The sequence below is a fragment of the Myodes glareolus genome, chromosome 25 (assembly GCF_982192425.1).
Source record: "Myodes glareolus chromosome 25, mMyoGla1.1, whole genome shotgun sequence".
Classification (NCBI taxonomy): Eukaryota; Metazoa; Chordata; class Mammalia; order Rodentia; family Cricetidae; genus Myodes; species Myodes glareolus.
In genome coordinates, this window is record NC_142050.1 from 31,110,298 (window position 1) to 31,136,745 (window position 26,448).

General features: G+C 41.3%; 1 protein-coding gene across 2 annotated transcripts in view; it reads left to right on the top strand.

Annotated features, from left to right (window-relative positions):
- The first annotated feature begins 11,737 nt into the window (after positions 1-11,737).
- The window catches only part of Exoc4 (exocyst complex component 4), a 699,662-nt gene continuing 684,951 nt past the window's right edge, over positions 11,738-26,448 (top strand). For both annotated transcript variants that reach the window (XM_087901868.1, XM_087901869.1), the window contains exon 1: positions 11,738-11,894. In XM_087901868.1, the coding sequence (XP_087757994.1) occupies positions 11,809-11,894 (86 nt within the window). In that variant the 5' untranslated portion in view covers positions 11,738-11,808. The remainder of the gene's footprint in view (positions 11,895-26,448) is intronic.

Here is a 26,448-nt window from a genome sequence, read left to right on the forward strand (position 1 = left end):
CACATTTTAACAGCTGTAGCCTCCATCCTCAGAGCAACTTTAAGAGGAGCAGACTCATCTAAGAAGGAAGGAAGCAGAAGCAAAGCCGCGGTTTTCTGAACTTGTCTAGAGTTAGGTATAACGAGAGAATCCAATAAAGAAGCTGGAAAAATAATTTGGAACTGTTTCTCTGGTGAGCAGTTTGGAAAACAGCGCTGTAGGCATAGTGGTCCTTGGAGTTCTTAATTCTGGGGCAGATGCTTCCACGGACACTTCAGAGTATTTCAAGAAGTGCGGTGACAGACAAAGGAGGAAGCAATTAGAAGATTCTAGAAAAGATGGTGAGGCCCTGGTGCAGGGCATGTGAAGGCCATGGGGGTGGGACCGTGAAGGAAAGGGCGGATTGAAGAAACACCATGTGCCTGCAGGGTGTGATGGTTCGTAGCTACTACTCCAGTACCAGGAAGGCTGAATCAGAGGGTCAAGAAAGTTCAGGGTCAGCCAAGGGAGCAGTGAGGCGGTCCCAAAACCTCCTTTGTACTCCTTGAAGAAGAACGGGTAGAAGCGTGTTACTAATTGAATTACGACTTCATGGATCTTCGTGGGAGGGCTCAAAGTTCGTTTCTGAGGTAAAATTCATGACATTTGAAAATATGGACTTTGGTAACTTTCACAGGAGTGTGCAACCGTGAACACCAGAGTGTTTTCATCACTCTCATAGGACATCCTGCAAGCAATTGTTAGGTCTAAAAGAAACTCAGGACAAATAACTGTGATGCCTGCTTAACTTAACAAAACACGTTGGACACCGGCTCTCTCAGCACTTCAAGAGTGCTCTAGCGTCCTGGCTCCCCTCAGTAACCCCTGCCCCAACCCTAAACCTCTCCAATCCCTGAGCCTTGCTTCCCATCTCCCAGCTTGATTCCTGTATATCTCAGCCACTTTGACCATACATTCGCTTTATCCCCTTACTAAAATCCCCAAGTACAGGAAGGTCACAATCACCTTAGGGCTACTGACGCTAACTGCTGCACATCCCAGCCTATAACTCTAGCAACAATATCAAAAATCCACTGTCAAAAAGCTGCTCCCATGGCCCTTTGCTGTCCTGACCCGCTAGCCCCAGCCTGGCTTCTGCATACTGCGGAACACAAGCACTAACATCCATGTGCAGTGTCCAAGTTCAAGAATAAAGGTCTGATCAGGACAGTCCAAGTCACGTAGCGCTTAAACCTCTGTAGTGTCTATGCTGGGGTCAGACCCCTGGACAGGCTGGCCAAAGGTGGCGCAATTCATGAGGAAGTGTGAATAACGTCCCACCACCAAACTTGCTGCCCATCCAATATGGACTCCACCCAAGTCAAGGTCAAAATCTTGACCTCCGTGGTGTCATGGTCGACTAAACCTAAATTTGTACATTTGTACGAAACCTAAAAATCCATTTCATTTCTTCATTAAATGGAGTTTTCCAAAAGTATCAGGCATATCCTTAGGAACTGTCTTGGGATGGCGCTGGAGAATGCTGGCTTTCAGGTTCTGGCAGGGGAGCTGGCACAACTTTTTTCTGGGCTGCCAGGAACTCGTGGATTGCTCGCTCTCTCTGTGGCCTGAAGATGTGACTTAGTTTGGGGTCCACTGCCTGAGAAATGATCCTGTCCACTCCTGCTGCCAAGATGCCTGACTGAACCACGTTCTGCCTCAGCCCATTTCGCAACTGGTTCTTGTTCATTGCAGGATTCCGTTCCCCACATCCTCTCCAGCATAAGTTGTCATCAGTGTTTTTGATCTTGGCCATTCTTACAGGTGTAAGATGGAATCTCAGAGTTGTTTTGATTTGCGTTTCTCCCAAGCTCGGTTCTTAGAATTCACATCTGATTTGAAACAGTTACTGCATCTGTGATCTCCGCACTGCCATGGTGAGGGGAAGCAGAGACGGGAGAATGATCGAGAAGTGTGCAGCTCAGCAGAAACAAGAGGGGTCCTGCGTTGTAAGCAAGTGGAAGAGGAGAACTTATTCCTGAAGGCTGTCCTCTGACCTCTGACCTCTGACCTCTGACCGACCGCCACACTCACATTGTGCAAGTGTACACACACACACACACACACACACACGTACGCACACACACACAATAACAGTAACAATACATAAAATTGAAAATGCTATTTCTTGTTGTTTTGATTTTCATTTACCAGATGGATGATGACACCAAGCATCTTTTTTATATGTTTACTGATCATTTATATATTTATTTTTGAGAAAAATGAAGATTTAGAGTTTTTCTCATTTTTAAAAAAATGGATTACGCGTTTTGTTACTGAGTTGTGGTACTTTTTATATTTTCTGAATATTAGAACATTATGAGCTATGTGATTTGAAACAATTCTTTTCCATACTGTAGTTTTGTTGCTTCGTCTTATGGATTTTTTTTCTCCCTTTAAAAAATAACTTTCTCTTCTTGAGACAGGGTTTCTCTGTGTAGCCCTGGTTGTCCTGGAACTCAGTCTGTAGACCAGGATGGCCTCGGTCTGACAGAGGTCTGCCTGCCTTTGCCTCTACCTCCTGAGTGCTGGGATTAAAGGTCTGCAGCACCGCCTCCCAGCAATAAATTATTTTGGAATGCAGTATTGGAGTTCAACCTCGTGACTTTTTGCATGCCTACCATACAGTGAGCTTCACTTCTAGCACCCTCCTTTGACAGAGCTTCTAAGCATTTTTGCTGAAATACGAAACATAATTGAGAAAATAGAGGAGATTCTCCCAGAAGTATTTGGCTCCATGTAAAATCTGGAGCATGTAATACAATCAGTGTTTCTTTGTGTGTGTGTCTGTGTCTATGTGTGTGTGTCTGTGTTTGGGGGTTACATGTATATGTGTATGTGCATGATTACAGATACGCTTGTGTCATATTGCATATGTGAGGTCATAAGAGAACTTCCCCTGTTTGTCCTTTCCTATACCTTGTTGTTAACTATCATGTACATCAGACTAGTTGGCCCGGGTGCTTCTAGGATTCTCCTGTCCCTACCCCCCACCTTAGTGGAGCCCTGGGACCATGGCGACGTGGCACTAAGCCTGGTTTTACGTGGAGATCTGAACTCAGGTCCTCATACTTGTACGGCAAGCCCTTTACCCAGTGAGCCGTTTCTCCAGCCCATCGGCACTTCTAGAATGGTGAGTCTAGGAAAGGAACTGGAGAATGTTGCTGCTCTAGATAGCCAGAAGACAGGATTGGGTTCAAGAGAAACAATGGTTACCCCTGTCCTTCAACAAAATCAAATGAAACATACTATTCTTGACCTATTTCCAGAAACCAAACCGTACTCAGAAGCCCAAATCAGCATGGATTCTATTAGAGGCCAAAATGAACCAGGTACTGAGTATGAGTAATATAATTTACTAGTGAGAATTATAGCCTATTGTGATCTACTTATAAAATTTTCCTTCAAATAGACTGCAATACGTATATTTCTTCAGCTAAACTTACATTTAGGTAAGATTTATTTATGCCACGGTAATTGAAAAAGCTGGTATAAAATTTAAATCCTAAGTAAAATAAGACAGTTGCTTTTTTTTCATGAGGAACATATCATTGACTTTTTCTTTTTAGTATAATCTAGATCCCAGGCCTTGATTTACTCAGCCATGCCTAGCATGCATTTTTTATAACTTAGCTGAGTTGGCTCTTGTACGGAGGCAGTGCTGATGGGGGCATAAAACAGCTCGTTTCCTAGAGTTCTGTCCATGTAGCTGGTATTGAGAGAGACTTGTTTTCCAATCTCCTGTGACTATGTTTGCTGCTCTGAGGACACCAAGGCCTGGGCAATTTTTATGAATCTCAGGGAAGCCATTCTGCTGCTGAGCTGGCCACATTCACACATTTCATTTATCTGCAATAATAAGAATATCAATACCCTGGATTTATACAGAGCTGCTCATCCAAAGAGGTCAAAGCATTTTCATTTAATTGGATGTTCCCCATGGTTTTAAGAGCCTCTAGGCATATTACAGATGTAATAATAAAACAGTCTGCCCTGGTTTGCAAAATAATAGACAACATAAAACAAGATACGCACATGTACTATTTTTGAACCTTGTTGTATAAACTTAGGCAGGGCCTAGCTGTGGGCTTCGAGGTCTTATCTGAGGTAGTCTGAGTGCCTTTTTATCTGTGATACGACTTTTCATTCATATGCACTTATTCAAGACCAGCTGTCTCCTGGGACACTACTCACAGTTTTGTTTTGTGCCTTAGTTTGTCTGCCTCCTCCCCCTTCCACTTCCTCCTCCTCCTCTTCTTCTGGAATTTAATCCTCTATTCTATTTTTTAAAATATTTATTTTTAATTAGGTTGTGTGGTGGTTTGAAAGCTAATGGACCCCAAACTGAGTGTCACTATTAGGCGGTGGGAACTTGTTGGAGTAGGTATGGCCTTGTTGGAGGAAGTGTGTCCCGGTGGGACAGACATTGTGGTTTCCTATGCTCAAGACACTGCCCAGTGTCCCAGTCCATTCCCTGTTGCCTTTTGATCAAGATGTAGTCAGCCCCATATCTGCCTGCATGCTGCCGTGCTCCCCACCGTGATGATAATGGACTAAACCTCTGAAACGTTAAGTGATCCATCCCAATTAAATGTTTTCTTTGTAAGCGTTGCCATGGTCATGGTGTCTCTTCACGGCAATACAAACCCTAACTACAGCAGTTTGTCAGTGTGTGTGTGTGTGTGTGTGTGTGTGTGTGTGTGTGTGTACTCAGTAAGTTCTTTGGACTATAACCATTTCTAAATTCCCTACCCTGTATACAAGTCATCATCCCTATAATTAATCTATAATTAATCTCTTATATGATGAGAAATGATATTTAGTTCTAAGTAGCCTGCTGAGTTTGGGGGTCTATGGTAAAGGCTGATAGTTATAAGAGAGTATATCTACCAATCCTCCTGAATAATTAAAAGGAAATAAAACAGTTTTCCCACATTCTAGTACAAGCTTCGAGTTACTCTACGAGGCAACCAAGAATAGAAACAATGTCAAAGACTATATTTATTGCTCGAAGATGAAAGGTATATGGGGTTAAGTTTTCCTGAAGTGTGGTATGAAACAGGACAATTAGGACACTTTCTTGAGAGTTTAATGTGGTGTGTGATAATTTAATTATCACCTAATTTCAGTTCTGATATGTGATAAAAGCAGTCCATCATTTTTGATAATTATCCAAATCTTGCTTTTAAATAGAAAGAATCATTTCCATTTAAAATTTAAAGGACTCATAGGTAAGCATATAAATAAAAGAAAAAGTATCCAAATTATTTTGCCTTTTTTGTTTGATTTTTCCAACACAGGGTTTCTTTGTGTAGGTCTGGCTCTTCTGGAACTTGCTCTAGATCAGGCTGGCCTTGAACTCGCCTTGAACTCACAGGGATCCACCTGCTTCTGCCTCCAGAGTTTTGGGATTAAAGGCGTACACCACTACCGCCTGGCTTCATATTACTGTGTCTTAAAACAGCCTCACATTACTGCCAGAGGCGTACTTTAGACACTTTGAAGACCTACTTCTACCTGCCTAACAGATAGGGAAACCCAGGCACAGAATGGCTTAAATCTCTTTTCAAAGGAAAGGTGGAATTGATTGAATCTAGGCAGTCCTACACACAAACACGTACTTTAAAATACATACAACATAAGCTGCCTTTTTAAAATCATCTTAAATATATTAACAGTGGGCTTAATAGATTCAAAAGTTGTGCAAATATAAACATTGAAACTGTCTAGTATTATGTAGTTTATATTATAAAGCCACCCTCCACCCAGTTCTGCACACTCACTAATTTGCTTTTTGTCTCTATGAAATTGCCTGTTCTGGATGTTTGATTTTATGTGTGTATGTATGTATTTATTATTTTTGTAAGCATGCATGTGTGCATGTGTTTGAAGCAAGATTTCTCCGTGTAGTCCTGGTTGTCCTGGAACTCGATCTATAGACCAGGCTGACCTTAAACTCAGAGATCCACCTGTCTGTGCCTCCCCATTGCTTGGATGAGCCACCACTGCCTGACTAGGATATTTTGTATAGATAGATTCATCAGTGTTTGTGTCTGGCTTCTTTCACTTGGCACAGTGATTAAAGGAGGAATGTTTAATGTTGTAGCATACACCAGTACTTCATTCCTTTTTACGACTTTGAAGTATTCTATTGTATGGGCAGTCCATATGTGTTTATACTATAACTACACATCTCATATTACACCAAATTTATCACTACGGTCAAGGATGCTTCTATAAACGCTTATGTACATGTTATTTCTTAACATATAATTCTCTTGGGTATTATTTGTCAAGAAAACCACCAATTTCACATTGATTGAAACAGTTCATATTCTCAGCCACATTGCTCTGATGCCTTTATGTATTCGCCAGCATTCATTTTTCCTTTTTGGGCTGGGTGTAGTGGCCCCTGCCCTTAATTGCAGCACAGGCAAGTGGATCTGTGTGCATCTGAGGTCAACAGGGTGAAGGGAAAAGGCTGCTTCTTGCAGTTCTTCTCCTACAGTTCTTCTCCCCTCCATGTGTGCTCTTGGAGGAAATGTAAAAAAAAAAAATCCAGAAAAATACATAGTCAGTCCAGTGAATTTGAAGTGGTAGCTGCTATTGCTTTAATTTTCATTTTACTAACAGTAATGTTGAACATTTATGTACATCCTTTGGAGCTTTTAAAATTTTAAATATGTAATTTAAATATATATAATAACATTCTACTTTTATATACATTTTCCTTTTGTCGTTCTTGCTCTTATTGTCATGTCTAAAAATCCATTGCTATATCTAAGATCATAAAGATTTACCTCTATATTTTCTTCCAAAAGTTTTAAATCATAAATTTAGGACTTTGAAAAAAAAATTTAGGACTTTGATACATTTTAAGTTAGTTTTTGTGTGTGTATGAGGTAGGTGTCCACTTCATCATTTTTTGTGTTTATATCTCGTGTTCTATTGTCATTCATTAAAAAGACAATTCTCCCCCTCATATTTGAAATATTCATATTTCATAAATAAAAATTAAAATATCATTCTGAGTGATATTGGAATCCTTGTTAAAAAACCAACTGATCCTGGCTAGAGCAGCGGCTCAGCAGTTAAGAGCACTGGCTACTCTTCCAGAGGTCCTGAGTTCAATTCCCAGCAACTGTATGGTAGCTCACAACCATCTGTAATGAGCTCTGAGGCCCTGTGCTGTCATGCAGGCATACAAGCAAAAAGATCATCCATATGCATAAAGAAATAAATCTTTTAAGGAAATGAGCTCTTGGTGCTTTTGCAGAAGACCTGGGTTTGCTTCTTGGCACCTACATGGCTACTTACAACCATCTGGACTTCCAGTTCCAGGTTATCTGATGCCCTCTTCTGGCTTATGCAGGCACCGTGGCACACACATGTATGCATATACATACTTGCAGGCAAACACTTTACACCTAAAATTAAAATGAATAAGTCTTAAAAATAGGGGAAAAGCCAATAGCCTGGAGTCTCAGTTACAGTCCATTTTGTGTTTTCACATGTTAACACTTCTCTTTTGTATTATTCTAGGTTTTTTTTTTCATGTGGTTTTAAGCCAGAAGATGCAAATGTGTGTGTTTGTGTGTATGAAATCCTGAGGTCAGCCACAGCTGTCTTCCTCAGTTGTCTTCCACCTCGTTTGAGATAGGGTCTCTCACTGAACCTGTTGCTTGCCAGTTTGGCTAGCCTGGCTGGTCCGTGAGCACCTGAGATCCTCCTGTCTCTGCTTCCTTAGTGCTGATGTAGTGAGTTCATTTCACTGCGTCTGGTATTTTACTTGGGCTCTGGATATAAAATACAACTCCTTATACTTTCTTGCTAAGTGCTTTAATGACCGAGTCATTTTCCCAGCCCTCCATGTTTTTGTTTTGTTTTGTTTTGTTTTTCTTTTACAAGATGATTTAGGTTACTCAGGGATTTATATGTTTCTACATATGTTTTAGAATCAACTCTTCTGTTTAAGAAAAACTCCTGTCATCTTAGCTGGATCATTTTTCTCATCTATGATGTTTTTCATGCGCTTAGGAATTCCTTTATTGTTTTCAGCAATACTTTTAAAAATTTATTTATGTTTATTTTATGTACATTGGTGCTTTGCCATAAGTGTCGAGTCCCTTGGAACTGGAATTAAAGACAATTTTGGGCGGCCATTTGGGTGCTGGGAATTAAACAAGGGTCATCTGGGAGAACAGTCAGTGCTCTTAACCACTGAGCCATCTCTTTTTGCTTCTATTGAGTTAGGATTATTTGGCCAATTTCTTTCTTTCTTTGGTTAATGCCTTCCTTCCTTCCGACAGAGTCTCTCTACACAGTCATAAATGTCCTGGAATTCTATGTAGAGGAGGCTGGCCTGAAACTCACAGACATCCACCTGCCTCTACTTCCTAAATGCTCAGACTAAAGCCAGGCTAGATTAATTTCTTTTTCAGACTGCTCTCTCTTACTGCATAGGAATGTCACCGAATGTTCTACTTTGTATCCTGTGAGATTGCTAAATTCTTTTATTAGTTTTAATAGTGTTTTGTGTATATTCTTTATAATACATCCTATATAAATCATATTGTCCATAAATAGAGATTGTTTTGTTTGGAAATTGGATGCCTTTCACTGTTTTTCTTGCTCTGGCTGTGATTCCCAGAGTTTTATTGAATGGACATGTTGAAAATGGACATCCTTGCCTTGACTCTAATCTTCATGAGAAAACTTGTTTTTCATTATTTTACATACTATTTTTTTTAAAATTCTATTATGTTTATGAAATATTCTTCTATTTGGAATTTTTGGAATGTTTTTCTTTCAAGAATATGTTGAATTTGTACAAAATATTTTTCTGTATCAGTTGAAATGGGTCAGCAGTTCTCAGCTTGCAGGTCCCAACTCATCTGAGGGGTCAAACAACCCTTTCACAGTGGTAGCATATCAAATGTTTTACATACCAGATATTTGCATTACTATTTACAATAGTAGGGAAATTGCAGTTATGACATAGCTATAAGTCCTGGTCTTGGGCCTCCATCTTTGGAGGCCCCGCCTCTGTGCCCACCTCAACCTTAACCCCTCCCTCGGAGGAGGGTCAAGACAGCCTGCCAAATCTTGACCACTCCCCCAGCCTATTTAAACTGCTCCCGGGAGAGTAGAGTCCCTTTGTGGTCCCCCCACTTCGTGGTCGCGTTCATGGCTGCCTGGTTCCTCTGGGGGGGGGGCACCCAAAAGCGCAGGAATCCCATTAAACTTGGATATCTTTTAATTTGGCTTGTTGTGATTTGGCTTGATTGGGATTTTTGCATCAGCAGAGAGCTTGTGTTACTAATAGCTCACTCCTAATATCTGGAGGTCCCACCGAGATACAGAGGCCTTTCCGAGTGGCCTATGGCCACGTGTCAAAAGCGCCCTGTCCACAACCCGAGCTCTCCACGCCACACTAAAACCAACTCCTAGACTATAGTGGCTGGATCTTGGTTAGTCCCTTTTTCTTGTCTATGCTATAGGATTTTGGGGAACCCATTCGTAGTTACTTTTGTCAATTATTGGACTCTTGCGGAGAGACTTGGGCCCGCACCAAGAGTCCAATCTCAGTGGCTAGGCCCAGGCCTAGCTGAGGTGGATTTTGTTTGCTTTAGGGATGCCTAACATTCAATTTTCACGACCCTGTTTAGGTCTAAGAGCTATTTTGGCCGATGTGCTGTGATAGACTTCAGGCCACACAGCTGGGCATAGACTTTAAAATGGGCACTTGCAGTTCAAAGCCAGATCCGCTGTTGCCCCGGGATGCCTCTTAAAGCTTGCCATCCTCTAGGACCTAGAAATTTTTTGTCGCTGTAGGGCAAATGGACAGAGCTTACAGATGTTCATGGTTTGGGGGCTCTGTGCTCTTGCCCTTTCCTCAGCAGCCAGTATCTTCCAGCACCAGTCTTGGTCGCTAGGGCCACGACGTCTCCAAATTCCTGATCATCTGGAAATTGGGACCCTGACAATTCTAATTGGACCATGAAGCTAGAGGCACTGCCCCACCCCCGACTCCCTCAAATCCACACTACCCACCCCCCTCCTGTGGAGCAATATTCTCCACATTCCTCTCCTTCCCCGTCCTCCCTCCCTTGCCAATCTGGAAGTTCAAGGTCAACTTCCACCTTACCCACCTTCTTCCCCCCTCCTACTTCATCTTCCCACTCTTGGACTCCCTCTGTGCGCTGGGCTAGCCCTTCCCAATCCTGCATCAGCAGAGAGCTCGCATTAGGAATATTCCTAACAATAGTAACCAAATAATTTGGTGTTTGGGGGTCACCACAACATGAGGAACTGTATTACACGGTCTCAGTGTCAGGAAGGTCGAGAACCACTGCAGTAGATACTCTCCTGCCTCATCCACAGCCTGCATTTCTAACTATTTGGCACTGCTGCCTCTCATTTCCTGTATGAATTACTGATGGCTATAGTTTGCATTATGTACAAAAATCTTATTTTCATCAATACATTTTAAGGTATGACTTTTCATGGGTATATTTCATTTTCTCATGTGATCTATTCATAATTTATTTAATGCTTCAGGTGTTTCACCAAATCTCAGTATTTTATATAGCTGTCTATTTCTTTTTTCAAGCGTTCATTTTATTTTATTTATGTGTATTAGTGTTTTGTCTGCACTTATGTCTGTGTGAGGGTGTCAAATCCCCTGAAACTTTAGTTACACACAGTTATGGGCTGCCATGTAGATGCTGGGAATTGAATCTAGTTTCTCTAGAAGAGCCAGCCAGAGCTCTTAACTGCTGAGCCATCTCTCCAGCTCTTTAGCCTTCTGTTTCTTTAGGAACAAAGTCTTTAGGGCTGAAATGATTGTGCTGAAAACTCTGAAGTTCTCTATATGATATCTGAGGAATTTAAAAAGGTCAGTGTGACTGTCTCCCTTTAATTAAAGCGACTGTATTCTGAGTCTGCTGTTCCACAGACTCAGCCTTTGAGTCAATCTACTTCCTATTTCTGAAGCTCTTCAATTTCATTTCTATAAGCAAATCACCTCCTTACTTTCTAATTGATATTATCATTCTTTTCCCCCAGTCAGTGCAGGAAATAGAACTTTACCAGTTCGAATTGCGTTCAGACACCACTGCATTATCACTGTATTTTGTTTCGTTTGGAAAGGCAGCCACACTCTGGCCAGCTTTGTTTTTCAGTTATTCCCTTTTCTTTATCAATAATATTCATTTGCCTGCTTCTGAATGTTATGTTTTTTTTTCAAAAAACTGCAACATGCAAAAGTGAACTTAAACATAAGACAAATGTTGAAAATTCTGTCATAGGAAATACCAAAGAAAAGTTTGTGCCTACAAATTTTTGCATTTGACTGATTCAAAGACAGTATTTGAAGTTAATATTTTTGCACATACGAGATAAGCATATCTTTGGGGCCTTCATTTAAATACACTCAGCTGCATATCCATATTGATACCATCAGATACATTAAACTAAAAATATAAAGTTGTAAAAGGGGGTAAACTGATAAGGAACCTAAGGTCTTAAGAGATCTAAAGACACCAATTAGGAGACTTTGGTTTATTGTCCAGGCATGCCCAGGACTTGCAGAACTACATTTCCCAGAGTGCTTAGAGTGAACAGACGCCTCGTCCTTCAGGGGAGCGTCAGTCCCGCCTTCTCACTCTAGTGATTGGTCTCTTCACTTCCGCGCCTCTGCGGTTCTCTTCTGCCATTGGTGAATGTTCTGCCGCGGAGTTTACTCTTTCCCGGTCCTGTCAAGCACCTGGCTCTCGCTCCCGTACCAAGATGGCGGCAGAAGCAGCTGGTGGGAAATACAGGAGCACAGTCAGCAAAAGCAAAGACCCCTCGGGGCTGCTCATCTCGGTGATCAGGTGAGGGAGGCAGGAGGCCGGGTGAGGACAGGGCAGCGGCTCGCCCTCCGCTGCGGAAGGGAGAGGCATCGGTCGGGCCCCGCCCGCCGGCCCTTCCCTTCCTCCTGGCCTCCCCAGCCCCTCCCCAGGGCCTGTGGTCCGGCGGGGCGGCCCCTAGGACTCTAAGTTTCTCTGGGACCGGGCTTAAGGAGTGGAGCCCGCGCCTCAGTTTCCTCGGGGCACGGTCCTGACGCGGGTCCCTGACTCTAAAAGCTGGCTCGCTTGGGTGCGGGCAGGAGCCCGCCGCAGGTGTGCTCATTCATTCCTTAACCAGGTCCCGGTGACCCGGGTGCAGCTCGCACTCTGAAGGGCCAGCAGTGGCCGGGCTTCCCCGGGCCAGCCCCAAGTCTCCTGGCAGGAGTTGCAGTGTCCCCTCTTGCGCTCTCCCCCACCTGTGAATAGCCACAGCTATTCCCCAGTTGATCCCAGTTGAGCTGGCCAGGACTGGGTATTGAAGGGACACATGTGTTTCTTATTTTTGTTGGCTCTCTTATTCCAGATTCTTTCCCCCATAACTGTACCAAAACAGAATGTCAAGTTGCCCACTGCCTTACTGTCCTCCTGAAATAATAGGGTGAGCGTGGGAGTTGGTGGACTATTTATTGGTCTGTTTTGAAAAAACATGTTTAAGAAGTTAAGCAAATTTAGACCAGCTTGAATAAAATGCATTATGACACGTTTATACTTTGTTGTCATTTGAATTTCACGCCACATGTTTTCATGGGACAAACATGCCTTCCCCCACTTGGCCTGCAGTTTGATTTGAGTTCTTGATCTAATAATATGACCACTCTCCTGTAATGGTACTGATGACTTTTTTTTTTTTTAATTTAAAAAAAATCCAGGACCTACCAGATTATGGTAGGTTGTCAGCCCTTGAAAGAATGGATAAGTCAAGCTTTAAAAAGTTTACCACTTAGTGGACTGAAAAAGACTTATCTATGGTTTTATGTCAGAGACAGTAGTTTAGACAATGACATGTTAAATTATTATCAATTTTGTTTTACAAATGAGAGGATAGAACTTTCTGTGAAAGTAATACACTTTGTAGGTCACAAAGAGAAAATAGTCGTGTAACTGCAGACTCGTAGTCTTTAACAATATACAGCACAGATTTATCCCATGATAGTAAAATCTCAATCAAAGCCCATCTTAATTTTCTCTGAAATTCTAGTATGAATGTTGGGAATCTTTTTCTGAATTTGCTTTTTTGTTCTTTCTCCTACCTGATAGTCAACACTCACATAAACAATCGGTATTTACTGGTGTGGTGTCTGTCATTTATTTAATGCTTAGGAAGTATTTATTAATGAATGAATGAATGCTTCGAGCTTTGCAAAGACAAGTCAGATAGAATATTACTCCTGAGTGTATAGTCTCCTTGTGAGATAGAGATGTATAAAGAGTATGAAAGGACTTGGAGAAAGATGGAATGTTACAGAGATTGAGGATTTATGGAAGGTGTGGTCACTTCCGTGGAAGTGGAGGGAATTAGGGACAGGAACAGCTGCAAACAAATGTCCCATCCTCTGCTTCTGCTTCTGTAGGCTTTGTATGTCAGATATCTTAAGTGGCAGTTCTGTTTACCCTCAAGTTGTGATATTTAAACCCTGAAAAAGGACTTAAAGCTTTTTGACTGATACTGGTGTGGAGACATACATTTTCCTTGAAGAGCTAATTCTTGGTCATCTTCAGGGGGACATCACTGCTGAATAATTGTTTTCTATTGAGTTATGGTCTCTTCTAGCCCAGTCTGGCTTCAAACTCATTATGTAAATAGGAATAACGTTGAACTCTTGCTTCCATCTGCCAAGTGCTAGTATCACAGGTGTACATCACAACCCCTGGCCTCATGCCTTATTTGGTTACCCCCTGCCCCAAGACAGGGTTTCTCGGTGAAATAGTCCTGACTGTCCTGGAACTCACAGAGATCTGCCTGTCTCTGCCTCCCGAGAGCTGTGTGCCACCCCTGCCTGGCTGGTTATCTGTCTCTTAAATCAGTCCACATCACCTTCACTTTTTCACCATGATTTTGGCCCAGGCATCCTTTCCGTTGACTTCTGTTGTGAAGTACTGTTTTAATTTTGATTCCTAATCTAGATCATGTCAGAACACTTGGATGACATGATTCCTTTATTGTGTTTTTTTACAATCATGCTAGTAAGGTATGGCCAGACCTACCATTCTAGGGAAGTTTAGTTAAGATTGGGGTTCATGCCAGAAGACTAGATGTTTTTTTGTGCTGGAGTGTTACTGTTTGTGTTCCAGCATTCCTTTGAACACAGAAACATTTGGCTTTGGAATGAAGGAGGATGTTGCCAGTCTTTGCTGGTGTTTCCTTCCTGATTTTCTTATGTGCTTAACTCAGTGGTTTAAATTTCATAAACAGTGCATAGGAAGAGAATGGTGCTATGACTTTGGTCGTGAGATTTGGGGTGAGAAAGGCCCTAGCTGGAAGAACAGGACCTTGCATTTCTTATTAGTGACTGTGTGTCATTCAGGTTTCTGCTCTTCAGATCTTCAGCTTGCGGCCTTCATTAATCTTAAATCTTCCCATATACTTGTTACCTCCCTCTACCCTTAACGTTTTTTCAGATCTCTTGAAATACTAGACCTTTTCTTGTTGCCTTGGCAACAAGCTTTACACAGAAAGCCCATTTTAAGTTTGTGTTTGTAAAGTCAGAGTTTTCCTGACTTGGATACTTGCTAGAGCTTTCATGTTGCACTAGACCAGTCATTTCCTCACAAAATTAAGTCAGTGGCAGAATCCACTGTCCTCTGGAGAGTTTAATTGTTTCATCTTAATTTTTCATGTCACAGCTGTTTTTCTTCTTTAGGATTGTTGAAAAATTTCCTTCAGTTCTCTTTTCCAAATGTGTAAAATATCATCTCTACACTAGGTTATGTGTTGTAATGTTTTATATTGCTTTTAAAATGATTCTATTATTTATTTATTTGTTTATTTTTATTTTAAGATAAGGTCTCACCATTCAGCACTGATTGGCCTGGACGTGCTATATAGACCAGGTTGGCCTTGAACTCAGAGATCTATTGCCTCTGCTTCCCAAGTGCTGGAATTAATGATGTGAGCCACGACACCTGGCTAACATACTATTCGTAATAGAAGAGAAGAACATTTCTTGTTGTAGACCCTTTTTAGTATTGAATTAAACTCCAGATAAGGTCTAATGTAAGGATTGAGCTAGTGTACACAAAGGAAATACCCCAGTCTCTTTGCCATTTACTCTTTTTGTTTGTATATGGGTTTTGAGGGAGGGTTGCATGTAGCTCACACTGGCTTTGAACTTGCTATGTAGGCACAGATAATCTTGAACACTGATTCTTCTGGCTCCAACTCCTGATGCTGGGGGTACAGGCCTGCCCCATCACACCCAGTTCTCGTTGCCATTTTCTAACTTGGTAGTGACTAATTAGACAATGACTCAGTGCTTTGTGAGTATCAGAGTCCATCACTGAGAATTTAAAATAAAAAACAGAAATATAGTGCAATTGCAGTCAGTCTCTCTCTCTCTCTCTCTCTCTCTCTCTCTCTCTCTCTCTCTCTCTCTCTTTCTGAGACAGGGTTTCTTTGTGGTACATCTCTGGCTGTTCTGGGACTCACCTTGTAGACCAGGCTGACCTTGAACTCACAGGGATCCACCTGCCTCTGCCTCCCAGGTGCGCCATCACCACATTGCGTTGCAATTGCAGTCTTATATTTGATGGGAAAGGACCTAGAAAATATGTAAATTAAAATCTTTAATCACTTATAAACCCTGAATAAACACGTTTCAGGCCAGTCAAGTGTGTAATGGTCCGCTCTTGTGTTTGTTTAGAACTCCTCAGGTCTGTGAGTAAGGGTTTTGGTGAGGAGAGATAGTATTTGTGATTTGATCTTTTGGAGACTGCCACTAACTGTAGATTTTGGGTTTAGTCACTATTGGTCCTTTACAACAGAGCTAATTGGGTGGATAGAGTTAAGTTTGGATAGCTTTGCGCACACACACACGCACACACACACACACACACACTATGTCTTCCTTCTTTCCTATTGATTACCCCACTTCAACCTTTTGTTTGGTGTGAAGTTGGAGTTGTGAAATAAGCAAGATGGCATTTTGAAGATGCTGTTTTATTTTTGTGAGTTCTTGTCAGATTTTTAATTGGGGAATGTGTCTACCACTTGCTGTTAGGTGATTTGCTTTCCAATTAAACATTGACTATGCCTTTTTTTGTACGTCAGCTTGCAAATAGCCAGTTTAATTGGGGAGACAGACTCTGGTTGTGACTTCAGGAGACCTTATTGAAACATTGGAGCAGAGCTATTGTAGACAGTCTGGTTACAGATGTCAAGGAGATTTGAAGGCAGTTGGAGGCTCATATTTTCATCAACTTTTATGTCTTCACAGAAGTTGGAATTTCAAAAACGTAGAAAATCCTTTATTGTAGGCTCCTGTTAAATTCCTTCCTTCCTGTGTAGAGAATATTTTGGTCAGCCCATAGTTAATTCAAAGTAAAGTTTGTTGAGGGGTCCTGGCTTTGATCTGGGCTTTGAACAGAGATACCTTTGAGGTTTGTGACAGTTTGTGGCAGGAAGAACTTGGCCACTCTGTTTTGAGCTGGGTCCCAAGAGCTGTGCTAGGCATAGATTCTGTTCCTAGCCACCATCTCTCTTCATCTGAGTCCAAATCAAAATTGCCTTGAGGTTTCTTACCCTGTTCCCTCAGCTGTGTTCCCTCAGTGATGCAGTGCTGTTTGCAGGCTACTCTCAGAAGAAACAGTGTCAGGCCTGGAGCTGGGTTTGAGCCCCAGTCGGAACTGGGTGTGGTGCTCCATACCTGTAATTGTAGCACTTGTGATAAGGGATACATGAGATGCTGTTTGGAAATAGAACAAACACTAAACTTCCAGGAGATTCTGAGACTGCCGATAAAGGGATTTATGTAAATGAGAAGAAAATTCCATTTCCTGGTTGCACATGCAGAATTAATATCTTGGGGAATCGCATTCTGCTGGCTAGATTTATATCAACTTGCAAACTGTAACTAACCATCTGAGGGAAGAGGGAACCCAGATGAAGGAAATGCCTCCATAAGATCTGACTGTAGGAAAGCCTGTAGGGTATTTTCTTAATTATTGATCAGTGGGGGAGGGCCCAACCATTGTGGGTGGGCCATCTCTAGGCTGGTGAGCTTGGGTTCTATAAGAAAGCAGACTGAGCAAACCTTTATGAGCACACCAGTAAGCAGCACCCCTCCGTGGCCTCTGAATTAGCTCTCGCCTTTACGTTTCTCCGGTTTGGGTTCTTGTCCTGACTTCCTTTGGTGATGGACTGCAATGTAGAAGTATAAACCCAATAAACCTTTTCCCCCTAATTTTCCGTTTGTTCTGTTATAGGTGTTGGAGCAATAGAAACCCTAGCTAAGAAATGAGTCTTGGTTTATAAAGCCTTAGGAATCAATGTTAATGTTGGAATTTCTTGAAAACTTTGAGTATTGTAGTTTTATTATTGGGTGATAATTGAAAAATTGTTAAGTTTTCCAACTCATGCCTTTATAGATAATATGTCTGAACACAGCCTTTGGTGAGAAGTTCAGTGTGTGGCTTTGGTTAGATAAAAACTTAACTAGTCCTATAACTTGGAATTAATCAGTCCCCATAGTGCCCCCAGTCTTACTTTCCCATTTAGGGAACAGGATGATCAGAGGACCTGGTGTGGTTTTGGGGGAACATGAAATAAGACAGGACTTGAAAGTGCCTTGTGCAGGTTGGAACAGATGGTTAATTTTTCATTTCTAGTGTCTGTAGTGTCTTTGGTTAGAAACTTTATTTTTACTAAATTTGAGAATAGTTGCCTGACATGCCTCCTATGGGTCCAATTCATTGTACAGTTCATAATTCATAGCTGGAGACCAAACCCAGGACCTTGCACCTGGGTCCAGTTTATAGCACAACAAACAAACAGATTCAGAGCTGGTGTCCAAACCCAGGACTCTGTTGCTTGCTAGGCAAGTCCCTACCACTGGGTTAAATTCTCAGCCACTATTATGTATCTCATTAAACCTTTTCTTCTGAGACATGTCTTGAAATGATTGTGCACCCTTATAGATCTTTATTTTAAAGATATAGCTCTATTGTTGTTTTGCCACTTTCAGTAGTAGTGTTGTAGGTTGTTAGTCTGGTGTTCAGTGTGTTCACGGTAGGTTTTCTTTGGGCAGGCTTCAGAGGCTTTTATTACTACTTGGTGGGCTTTTGGCGGTTGTTTGCAGTGGTAAGTTCTGCTTTTTGTTGCAAACAGTCTGAGTCTGCTGCTGTTTACATTTTGTTAAATGCTTTCAAGCTATGAAATGAGTTACGACCTTGATCCGCAGAGTAGTAGCCTGTCTTTTTAATGTGCTAGGGATTCGGCCTTGAAAACAGTTGGGACTTAGAATTTAACACAAAGTAATAAAAGAATACTTTTGTGTTGCGTTTGGTAGTGTTGATATAAAAATTATGCATTTCAAGTTTTTTATGAGAATTTTTTTCTGAATTGTTACTATAACCCTTTCAAAAAGTAAAGTAGAACATAATTCAAAAGGTCTTGTTTGTTTTTCATTTAAAACTTAGAGTGCTATTGACACAGCTCTCACCTTAAAGAGAAAAAGAACGAGTTTATTCTGCATTTTGAGGGCCTGTGGCCTGGGAACACAGATTCAGGTTATCCCAGATTCCATGGTTTAAAGTGGGGGCAGTTTTATAGTTTTATGAAACAAAGAAAGTCATAAATCAAGGGACGTTTAAAATACATGGTGTGTGCCTCAGAAGAGACAGAACCAGACGAGGGGGGCTTTTCTATAGGCACAAGATGCTATTTGATGAAGTTCTTAGCTTTTGGTTTATGGACATTCTTGGTCTGCTAAATCAGTAGATTTCCAAAGGTTTTTATTTATTAGCTACAGGATGTTAGTTCTTACACACAGGAGGCCAAGGAATGCCTGTTCCAGGAGCTAAAGCTAGCCCAAGACAAAGTATTCAGTCTCTGGATGTACAGCATTCTAGTCGCCGTATCACTGCACTTTTCAGTCTTTGTAGACACCATTTCTTTCCAGGGATTGTTGTTTGCATCATTCTATATCCAAATCACCCTGGAAAGCTTGCTAAGAAACTGTCATCTCAGGCACTGCCTCACCCATATGACACGAATTTGCATTTTTATAACTGTACAGATGATCTGGGGAAATAAGATATAAGAAACAAATTCAAATTGTTATCTGTTTTTAAAAGTTGAGATAATGATAAAGCTATGCTTTTCTTCTCTTTATCGAATATGCTTTTTGAAAAAGAGTATTACTCAGTGTGGAGCCATGACTCAACAGTTACGAGTACATACTGCTCTTGCAGATGACCACAGTTTGGTTTCCAGCACCTATATTGGGCAGCTCAGACTGCCAGTAACTTTAGCACCACAGGTATCAGATGCCTCTGGCTTCCATAGGCTCTGCATTCACATATGTAAACACACACATACACACGTACAATTAAAAAGAAAATGCATCTCCAAAGTTTAAAAAGGCATTGCTGTTGAGATGATCGTTTGCATGATAAGATATATGCCTAGGATTTTGTTGATGTAGTTGGAGAACAGGGTAGGAACCAGTTTGGGAATAGGTGAGGCCAGATTGGAATGTGGCACTATATCTTGAAGCAGATCAGTAAATCACCGAAATGCTGTATGACAGAGCCTTAGGTTAATGGTTCTCAACTTGTGGGTCTTAACCCCTTTGGGGATTGATCGACCTTTTTCACAGGGGTCACATATCAAGTATATTGCATATCAGATAGTTATATACATTATGATTCATAACAATAGAAAACTTATAAAGTAGCAGTGAAAATTAGTGAAAAGTAGCAGAGGAATTGTATTAAAGAATCACAGTATTAGGAAGATTGAGAACCATTACTTTAGATCTTGTCATTTTTCCATTAACACCTGTATTCTAAAGCCTCATGGATGCTTACATTTAAGAAGCCTACCCCCCAATTTCCAGTATGTATTTGGTTGCATAATACCTGTCAGAATCTTGTAAAACACCACTGTGAGGAACTCCCCAGGCAATGAGGATCTCTGTGGACAAAGCTTTCTGAGGGATTCTGGACTTTATAAGAAACTAGGAAAGAGGTGGAGTTTTAAGTTGACTTTGTCAGCTTTAAGCTTAGTTTTATGAGTGAATTGGGTGATTTTACTTAATTTTAGATAATGACCTTCTTTGTTGTATAAGAGTTTATAGTTTTTGGTCTCCAGTACTGCTCTGCATAACTGAGTTAATTGCACTATTGAAGCACTTTGTGCACATTGTATTGGGTGTAGTAATTGGCTCTAAGTGCTGTCTGAAGCCAGACAGTAGTTTTCAACTGACTTTAAAGCAGACATTGTTTGTTTACTGTCACTTGAAGTTATACAAGTCTCTCTGTACAGTTAAGGGATGCTCTTATGCATGAGAAAACTTTTTCAGAAGGACTTGTCATTATGAATTGCTATCAGGATGGGATTATCCTGTATTTCATAGGCTCTAATAAGCCATAATTAAGAATCAAGGCATCACAATGTATAATTGAATAGAATAAAATCCAATTTGAAAGTGAGGTGCCGATTTCTGCTTTGAGTAAAGTGTATCTGTGTGATTATGTAGTGATACACATCTCTAGCTTCTCTTTAATGTGTGATCCTTTATTCAATCTTAGATTCACGATGAGGGCCTCTTATTTTGATAACTCCCTGGAAGCAGTTACAAATAACTCACCATCTACAAAGTGTAGCAGTGTGTTCTGCTTTGCATAATCAGCTTGGAACTCTGACTGAGCTGTGTAGTGTTTGTTTCCTTCAGTCTCTTTCTCTTCCTCATGGGTTTGGGTTTCTCTCTACTCCTGCCTAGAGCTGTTGTCTGTAGTTTCCCTGCTGGCTGTAGGTATATTTTGTTGTCAGCCATGTATGAGATGGGTTGGTTTCTTATTTTGGAAAGAAAATGTGTCTCTAGTACTTTGAAGCAAGTGCTGGGTAGAACTGATCATGTAACGGAGCAGTGTGGGAAGAAAACACAACCTTTGAAGGGTCATATCGGCTCTAGACATTTGTGGGATCACTAACAGAAAGGGATATTTTTTTCTGAAAAGACCAGTTATGAAGCACTCCGTTTTCACTTTGTGGAGTAAGACTTGGAAACTCGTCCACCTTCAAGTTCAATTTTTGTCTTGTGCTCTGGTGTTGGAGAGAAGGGATCCCTGGTGGTGGGGTTGAGGTTCTTTTTATTTTTATTTATTTATTTATTTTTTTTGAGACAAGGTTTCTCTATAGCTTTGGAGCCTGTCCTAGAACTATTTCTTGTAGACCAGGCTGGGGATTGAGGTTCTTAATGATAAGAAGCACAGGGACCTTGCAGCATCTGGCTGATGTCCTAGGCCCACATGAAGTACTTCTCAGAAAGAGGGTAACCAGGAACACTTGATTCCTATTGTAGATGGTGCTCTGTCATTTGTTAATCAGTGATTTTCGGATTCATGAAGCTGTACTTGTAATTAATTTTTCTTAGTTGCTTGAAGGGATTACCATTAATTGTTTTCTTTCTATAACGGTATTTGTATCTTATCCATCCATCTGTCTGATTTATTTATTATGTATACAGTGTTCTGTCTGCATGTTTGCCTGCACGCCAAAAGAGGGCATCAGATCTATTATAGATGGTTGTGAGTCATTGTGTGGTTGCTGGAAATTGAACTCAGGACCTCTGGAAGAGCAGCCAGTGCTCTTAACCACTGAGTCATTTCTCTAGTCCCATTAATTGTTTTCTTAGTCTTTATTATTTGTAGAAGAGAGACCAGTGTAGGCTAACAAAGAATGCCCTTAGTAGACAGGTAAGCCCCCTTGTCAGCTTTCAGAAAACATGGCTCAGTTCTAGCTCGTTCTGAAGGAGTCACCAAAATTTAGGTGTCTTAGCCATCCATGGCTGTATTGCAGTTAATTCTACATGCACATTTGTCAAGAATGTATGTTGCTTATGCTAATTGATAACATTTGCCTTGAGAATTTAACCAAACAAGTTGAGTCTGGTGGTGTACATTCAATCTGTGGACTTGGGCAACTAGAGCAGGACATTAGTAATTCTCTGTGTCACCTGAGCTATACAGAGAGACTCTGTCTCAAACCAAACCAAAGCAAACCAAAGCAAAATTACCACACCTCCCCCGCCCCCCATGCAGCTCCAAACCACCAAACACGAGGTGAACTAACAGCAAACAGAGAGAGAATGAGAATTAACCAACTGAAATAACATTTGCCTGTGAGTTTTGAGGCAGTGAGTGTAGCTTTCTGTTTAAGCAGCCATCAAAAAACACGTATGGTTGGGTGACATAAGCAATAGAAATGTACCTTCTCACTCCTTTGGGTGCCGAGTCCAAGGTCAAAGCACCCTCAGGATGGCTTGTTGGCAAAGCTTCTCTTCTTGTCATATCGGTGGTCACCTCCTTGCTCTGTCCCCATGGGGGCCTTCCCTCTGATTGTGTGGACAGGATTCCCTCCCGTCTCTTGCTTTTCTCGTAAGAACAGTACTTCTAGATGAAGCTCTCCTGATCTTGCCGAATCTCCTCTGTTTGACTTTCGTCTCTAAACCTAGTCCGAGTAGAGAATTGAGATGTCATTATAAAATAAAAAAAGTTTGATGGGGTGCACAGTTCTGTTTATAACTGAGCTAGGTCTCTTTACCACCTTGTTAAAATACTGTAAGCTTCCAGAGCGGGAGCCTGTCATCGTCCAACAGGTAACCTGGAGGCTCAGACAGGAGTGATTGCCATTGCATTCACACACTGTCACACTGTCTTGTGATAGTTACCAGTCTTGTGTCAATACTGATTGTGTGCTCTTTGCTCTCCAGAGAACTGCTAGGTGGTAGCTTCAACTGGAAAGATTTGCTGAGATGATCTGATTTACCTAGTTCTAGAACTTCTCTACATTCTGTCATTAGATGAGAATGAAGAAAAAAAAATCTATCAGGATTATATCCATTGTTTTTCAAAATAGGGAGGCCTGGCTGGGTGGTGATGGTGCACACCTTTAATACCAGCACTGGGGTTGTGTGTGTGTGTGGGGGGGGCAAAGACAGGCAGATCTCTGTGAGTTCAAGACCATTGTAGTCTACAGAGCTAGTTCCAGGACAGCTAGGACTGTTGGATACAGAAACCCTATCTCTCCCTGCTCCCTGAAATATCTATCTATCTATTATATATGGTAGCCTGAATTTAGTTTTTTTACTATGCTACTGAAGAGATGTTGATGTAAAATTTGTTATTTTGTTTTCAGAAGATTTTTGAGGACATCTTTGACTATGTTGTAAAATGTATCCCTTGTTGTGTTTTTTTTAAATATTTATTTATTTATTTATTTATTATGTATATAACATTCCTTCCATGTATGCTTGCATGCCAGAAGAGGGCACCAGATCTCATTATAGATGGTTGTGAGCCACCATGTGGTTGCTGGGAATTGAACTCAGACCTCTGGAAGAACAGTCAGTGCTCTTAACCTCTGAGCCATCTCTCCAGCCCCCTCCCTTGTTGTTTTAAATGAAAATTTGACTTTCCTAAAGGAATCTTTTAGAAAGTGAGAATTCAAACTTTTTGCCTTGACTGCTTGAAAGCTCAAATGTGATTAGGAACTCATTTACTATGAACTCTGTGGCCATGTGATCTGCTTACATTTTACTTTTATATAATGATAGTCTGTATATTTTACTATATTCTTAGATAAAACACCTCTGATATTTGTTTTTTGAAAGAGATGAGATAATTAAAATGAAACCAGCGTAAATGTGGTTACTTGCTATTACCACTAAAACACTGGCTGAGTAGTGGCTCCAGTGACCACCGGAGAAAAACCCACAGACCTGTGTCCAGTCTGCCTCCTAACCTCTCTCCTGTCACTGCCGCACTAGCAGTCAGTGCCCGCAGGATCTCCTTGCCAGAGTTTGAACAGTTTGAATTCGTTCTCCTGCATGGCCCATGCATCTTTTAGAACAGCTTCCCCACAGAGGGTGTCTTTACAGAGGTGTGGTTCACATCCCTCCTTTTTGTACCCTTGCTGGAAGAGGCCATTTTTCTTATCTGTTGTACCACAGCTCCTGCCTCCTGCCTTCCCTCCCTACCTACTGTATGGCCTGCCCCTCCATACTGAAATCTTAGCTTTTTGAGGGAGGGCTAGATTAGTTACTGCTGTGTGTCTAGCCACTTAGAACTACCTGGTAAATAACGGTGCTTAGTGAATGCTGTTGAACGAATCAGTGAATTGGGCAGGGCCACCGGAGCTGTTGCATTCCTTCCAGGACTTCATGAGCATGCATGATCTCCAGTGAGACCATTGCCTTGCGGTCGTCCCAGGCGGAGAGCTGTCCTGTGTGACTTTCCACATCCTGCATCTTGCTACTGCTCGTTATGTCGCTCTTTACTAGACATCTAATGAGCTAGACACTGGGAATCTAGAGGAAAGGTCTGATATGGTTTATAATAGATCTAAAGGAACTCGGGTGGGGAGGCTTGAGGGTATTTGGGCTAACAATGTTGGGATTCATAGATTTATTTTGGTTCTGATGCTGTGAGTCCACATTCCATTCTGCATCCCCACATTTCTTCAGTCCTTAAAACATCCTGGAGAGGTAGGTGTTCTTACTTTATTGCCTGTTATTCAAGGAAAAGCACCCAGGGAGGTTGAGGCCTTAACTGGGGCTACAGAGGTTTTTTTTTTTTTTTTTTTTTTTTTAAAGAATTTCTGTTTCCTTTTCCTTTTCGTTTTCTTTTTGAGACAGGGTTTCTCTGTGTGACAGTGCTGACTGTTCTGGAACCCGGTCTGTAGACCAGGGTTGGCCTTGACCAGGGCCTCACTGTGTAGCTCAGGCTGACTTCAAAGTCATGCTCCTGCCTTAGTCTTTAAGTGTCTGGGATTAGAAGACAGTGCTGGCTTGCCCCACTGCAAAGCCCTATTTGAGTTTGCAGTTTTACTTTTGAAAACAACTATTTGTTGGATTTTATGAGGATACTTCTTATGATTTTGTTTTCTTGCTTTGTTTTTGAGATGGTTTCATATAACCCAGGTTGGCTACAACTTCTCTTTGTAACTGAGGTTGGCTTCAGCTCCTGATCTTCCTGTTTCTACCTCACTAAGTGTTGAGACTACCATATCTAGCTCAGTTTATAAACCTGTATGTTATACATTTATTTTATTTATTTTTATTTTTAGACCATCTCTTTCTATGTAGCCCTGACTGTCCTGGAACTGTCTATGTAGACCAGGATGGCCTTGAACTCACAATGATTAACTTGCCTCCCCCTTCTGAGTGCTGGGATTAAAGGCTTGCATCACTACACCTGACTAATGTGTTCAACTTTTTGTATAGATAAGTAGTATGGGGAAAGAAAAGTGAACCTTTTTTTATGAACTGGTGTGGACTGAACCCAGGACCCTGCACATGCTGGGTAAGTGCTGTCCCACCAGCTCCTTCTGCAAACCCCGAGTGCCTCTATGTGACATACCTGCTGAGTGTCCCAAGAAGGGTTTGGTGTATTCCTGGCAGCAATCTGAGTTTGGTTGTTTTCTTCTTATATTCTACTCCTCCGTTTTTGATCAAAAGTTCTAGCTTCAGTGAGTGATGGGCTGTCTTGGTGAGCAGCCAGATTTTCATAGGTACGCTTTTCCCTGTTTGCACTTCCATTGATCTTTTAAAACCACGGCATTGACTTTTATACTCTTGTTCTGTCTGGACTCCATTACTCTATTAAAAAGTCCGAAGTGAGAGCAGGATTGCTCCATAGAAGGGATTGCTGACCATGAGTGCTTATTTTTCTTTCACAGCATTTGACTGGCCAACTGAAAGACTGAAGCTACTGTTTAAAAGAAAGGAAATGGATGAATTTCATTTTCAGTCTCCGTATCTTTATCCCATGTTTTAATGCTTGTCTGTGGGACTCATTGGGAGCTGGTGGCTTGTGAATCTACTGGCACAATCTACCATCCTTGTTCCTGCTAGAAAGATTTGGTGGACCTTTAGCCTGTTAGGTGAACATATTCCTTCCTGGGGATTAATTAGTCGTGGGTAGAGATGTAATTCATCATGTAAAATACCAGAGCTGTCTTAGTGAGAAATTCTCTGTGCTTTAGTAATGTCTCCGTGTCCAGTTTCACTGCAAACTAGTTTATGCCTTTGTGTTCCATTTGTGAACTCCACAGCAGTTTGTAAATCATAATCAAGATTTACATGAAGTAGGGGCAAAATCTAAAATCTAAAGAGTGGTTGTGTAATTTGAATGCTTTTTGGAGTGTCAATTTTACATTATTGTCCTTTGCTTCTGCCTATTTATTTCTGTTGTTCTTTTTTTTTTAACCTTTTTGTCATGTCCAGCAGCATTTCTTAAAAAGAAAAGAACTGGGTGGTGACACACACCTTTAATCCCAGCACTTAGGGGACAGAGGCAGGCAGATCTCTGCATTCATGGC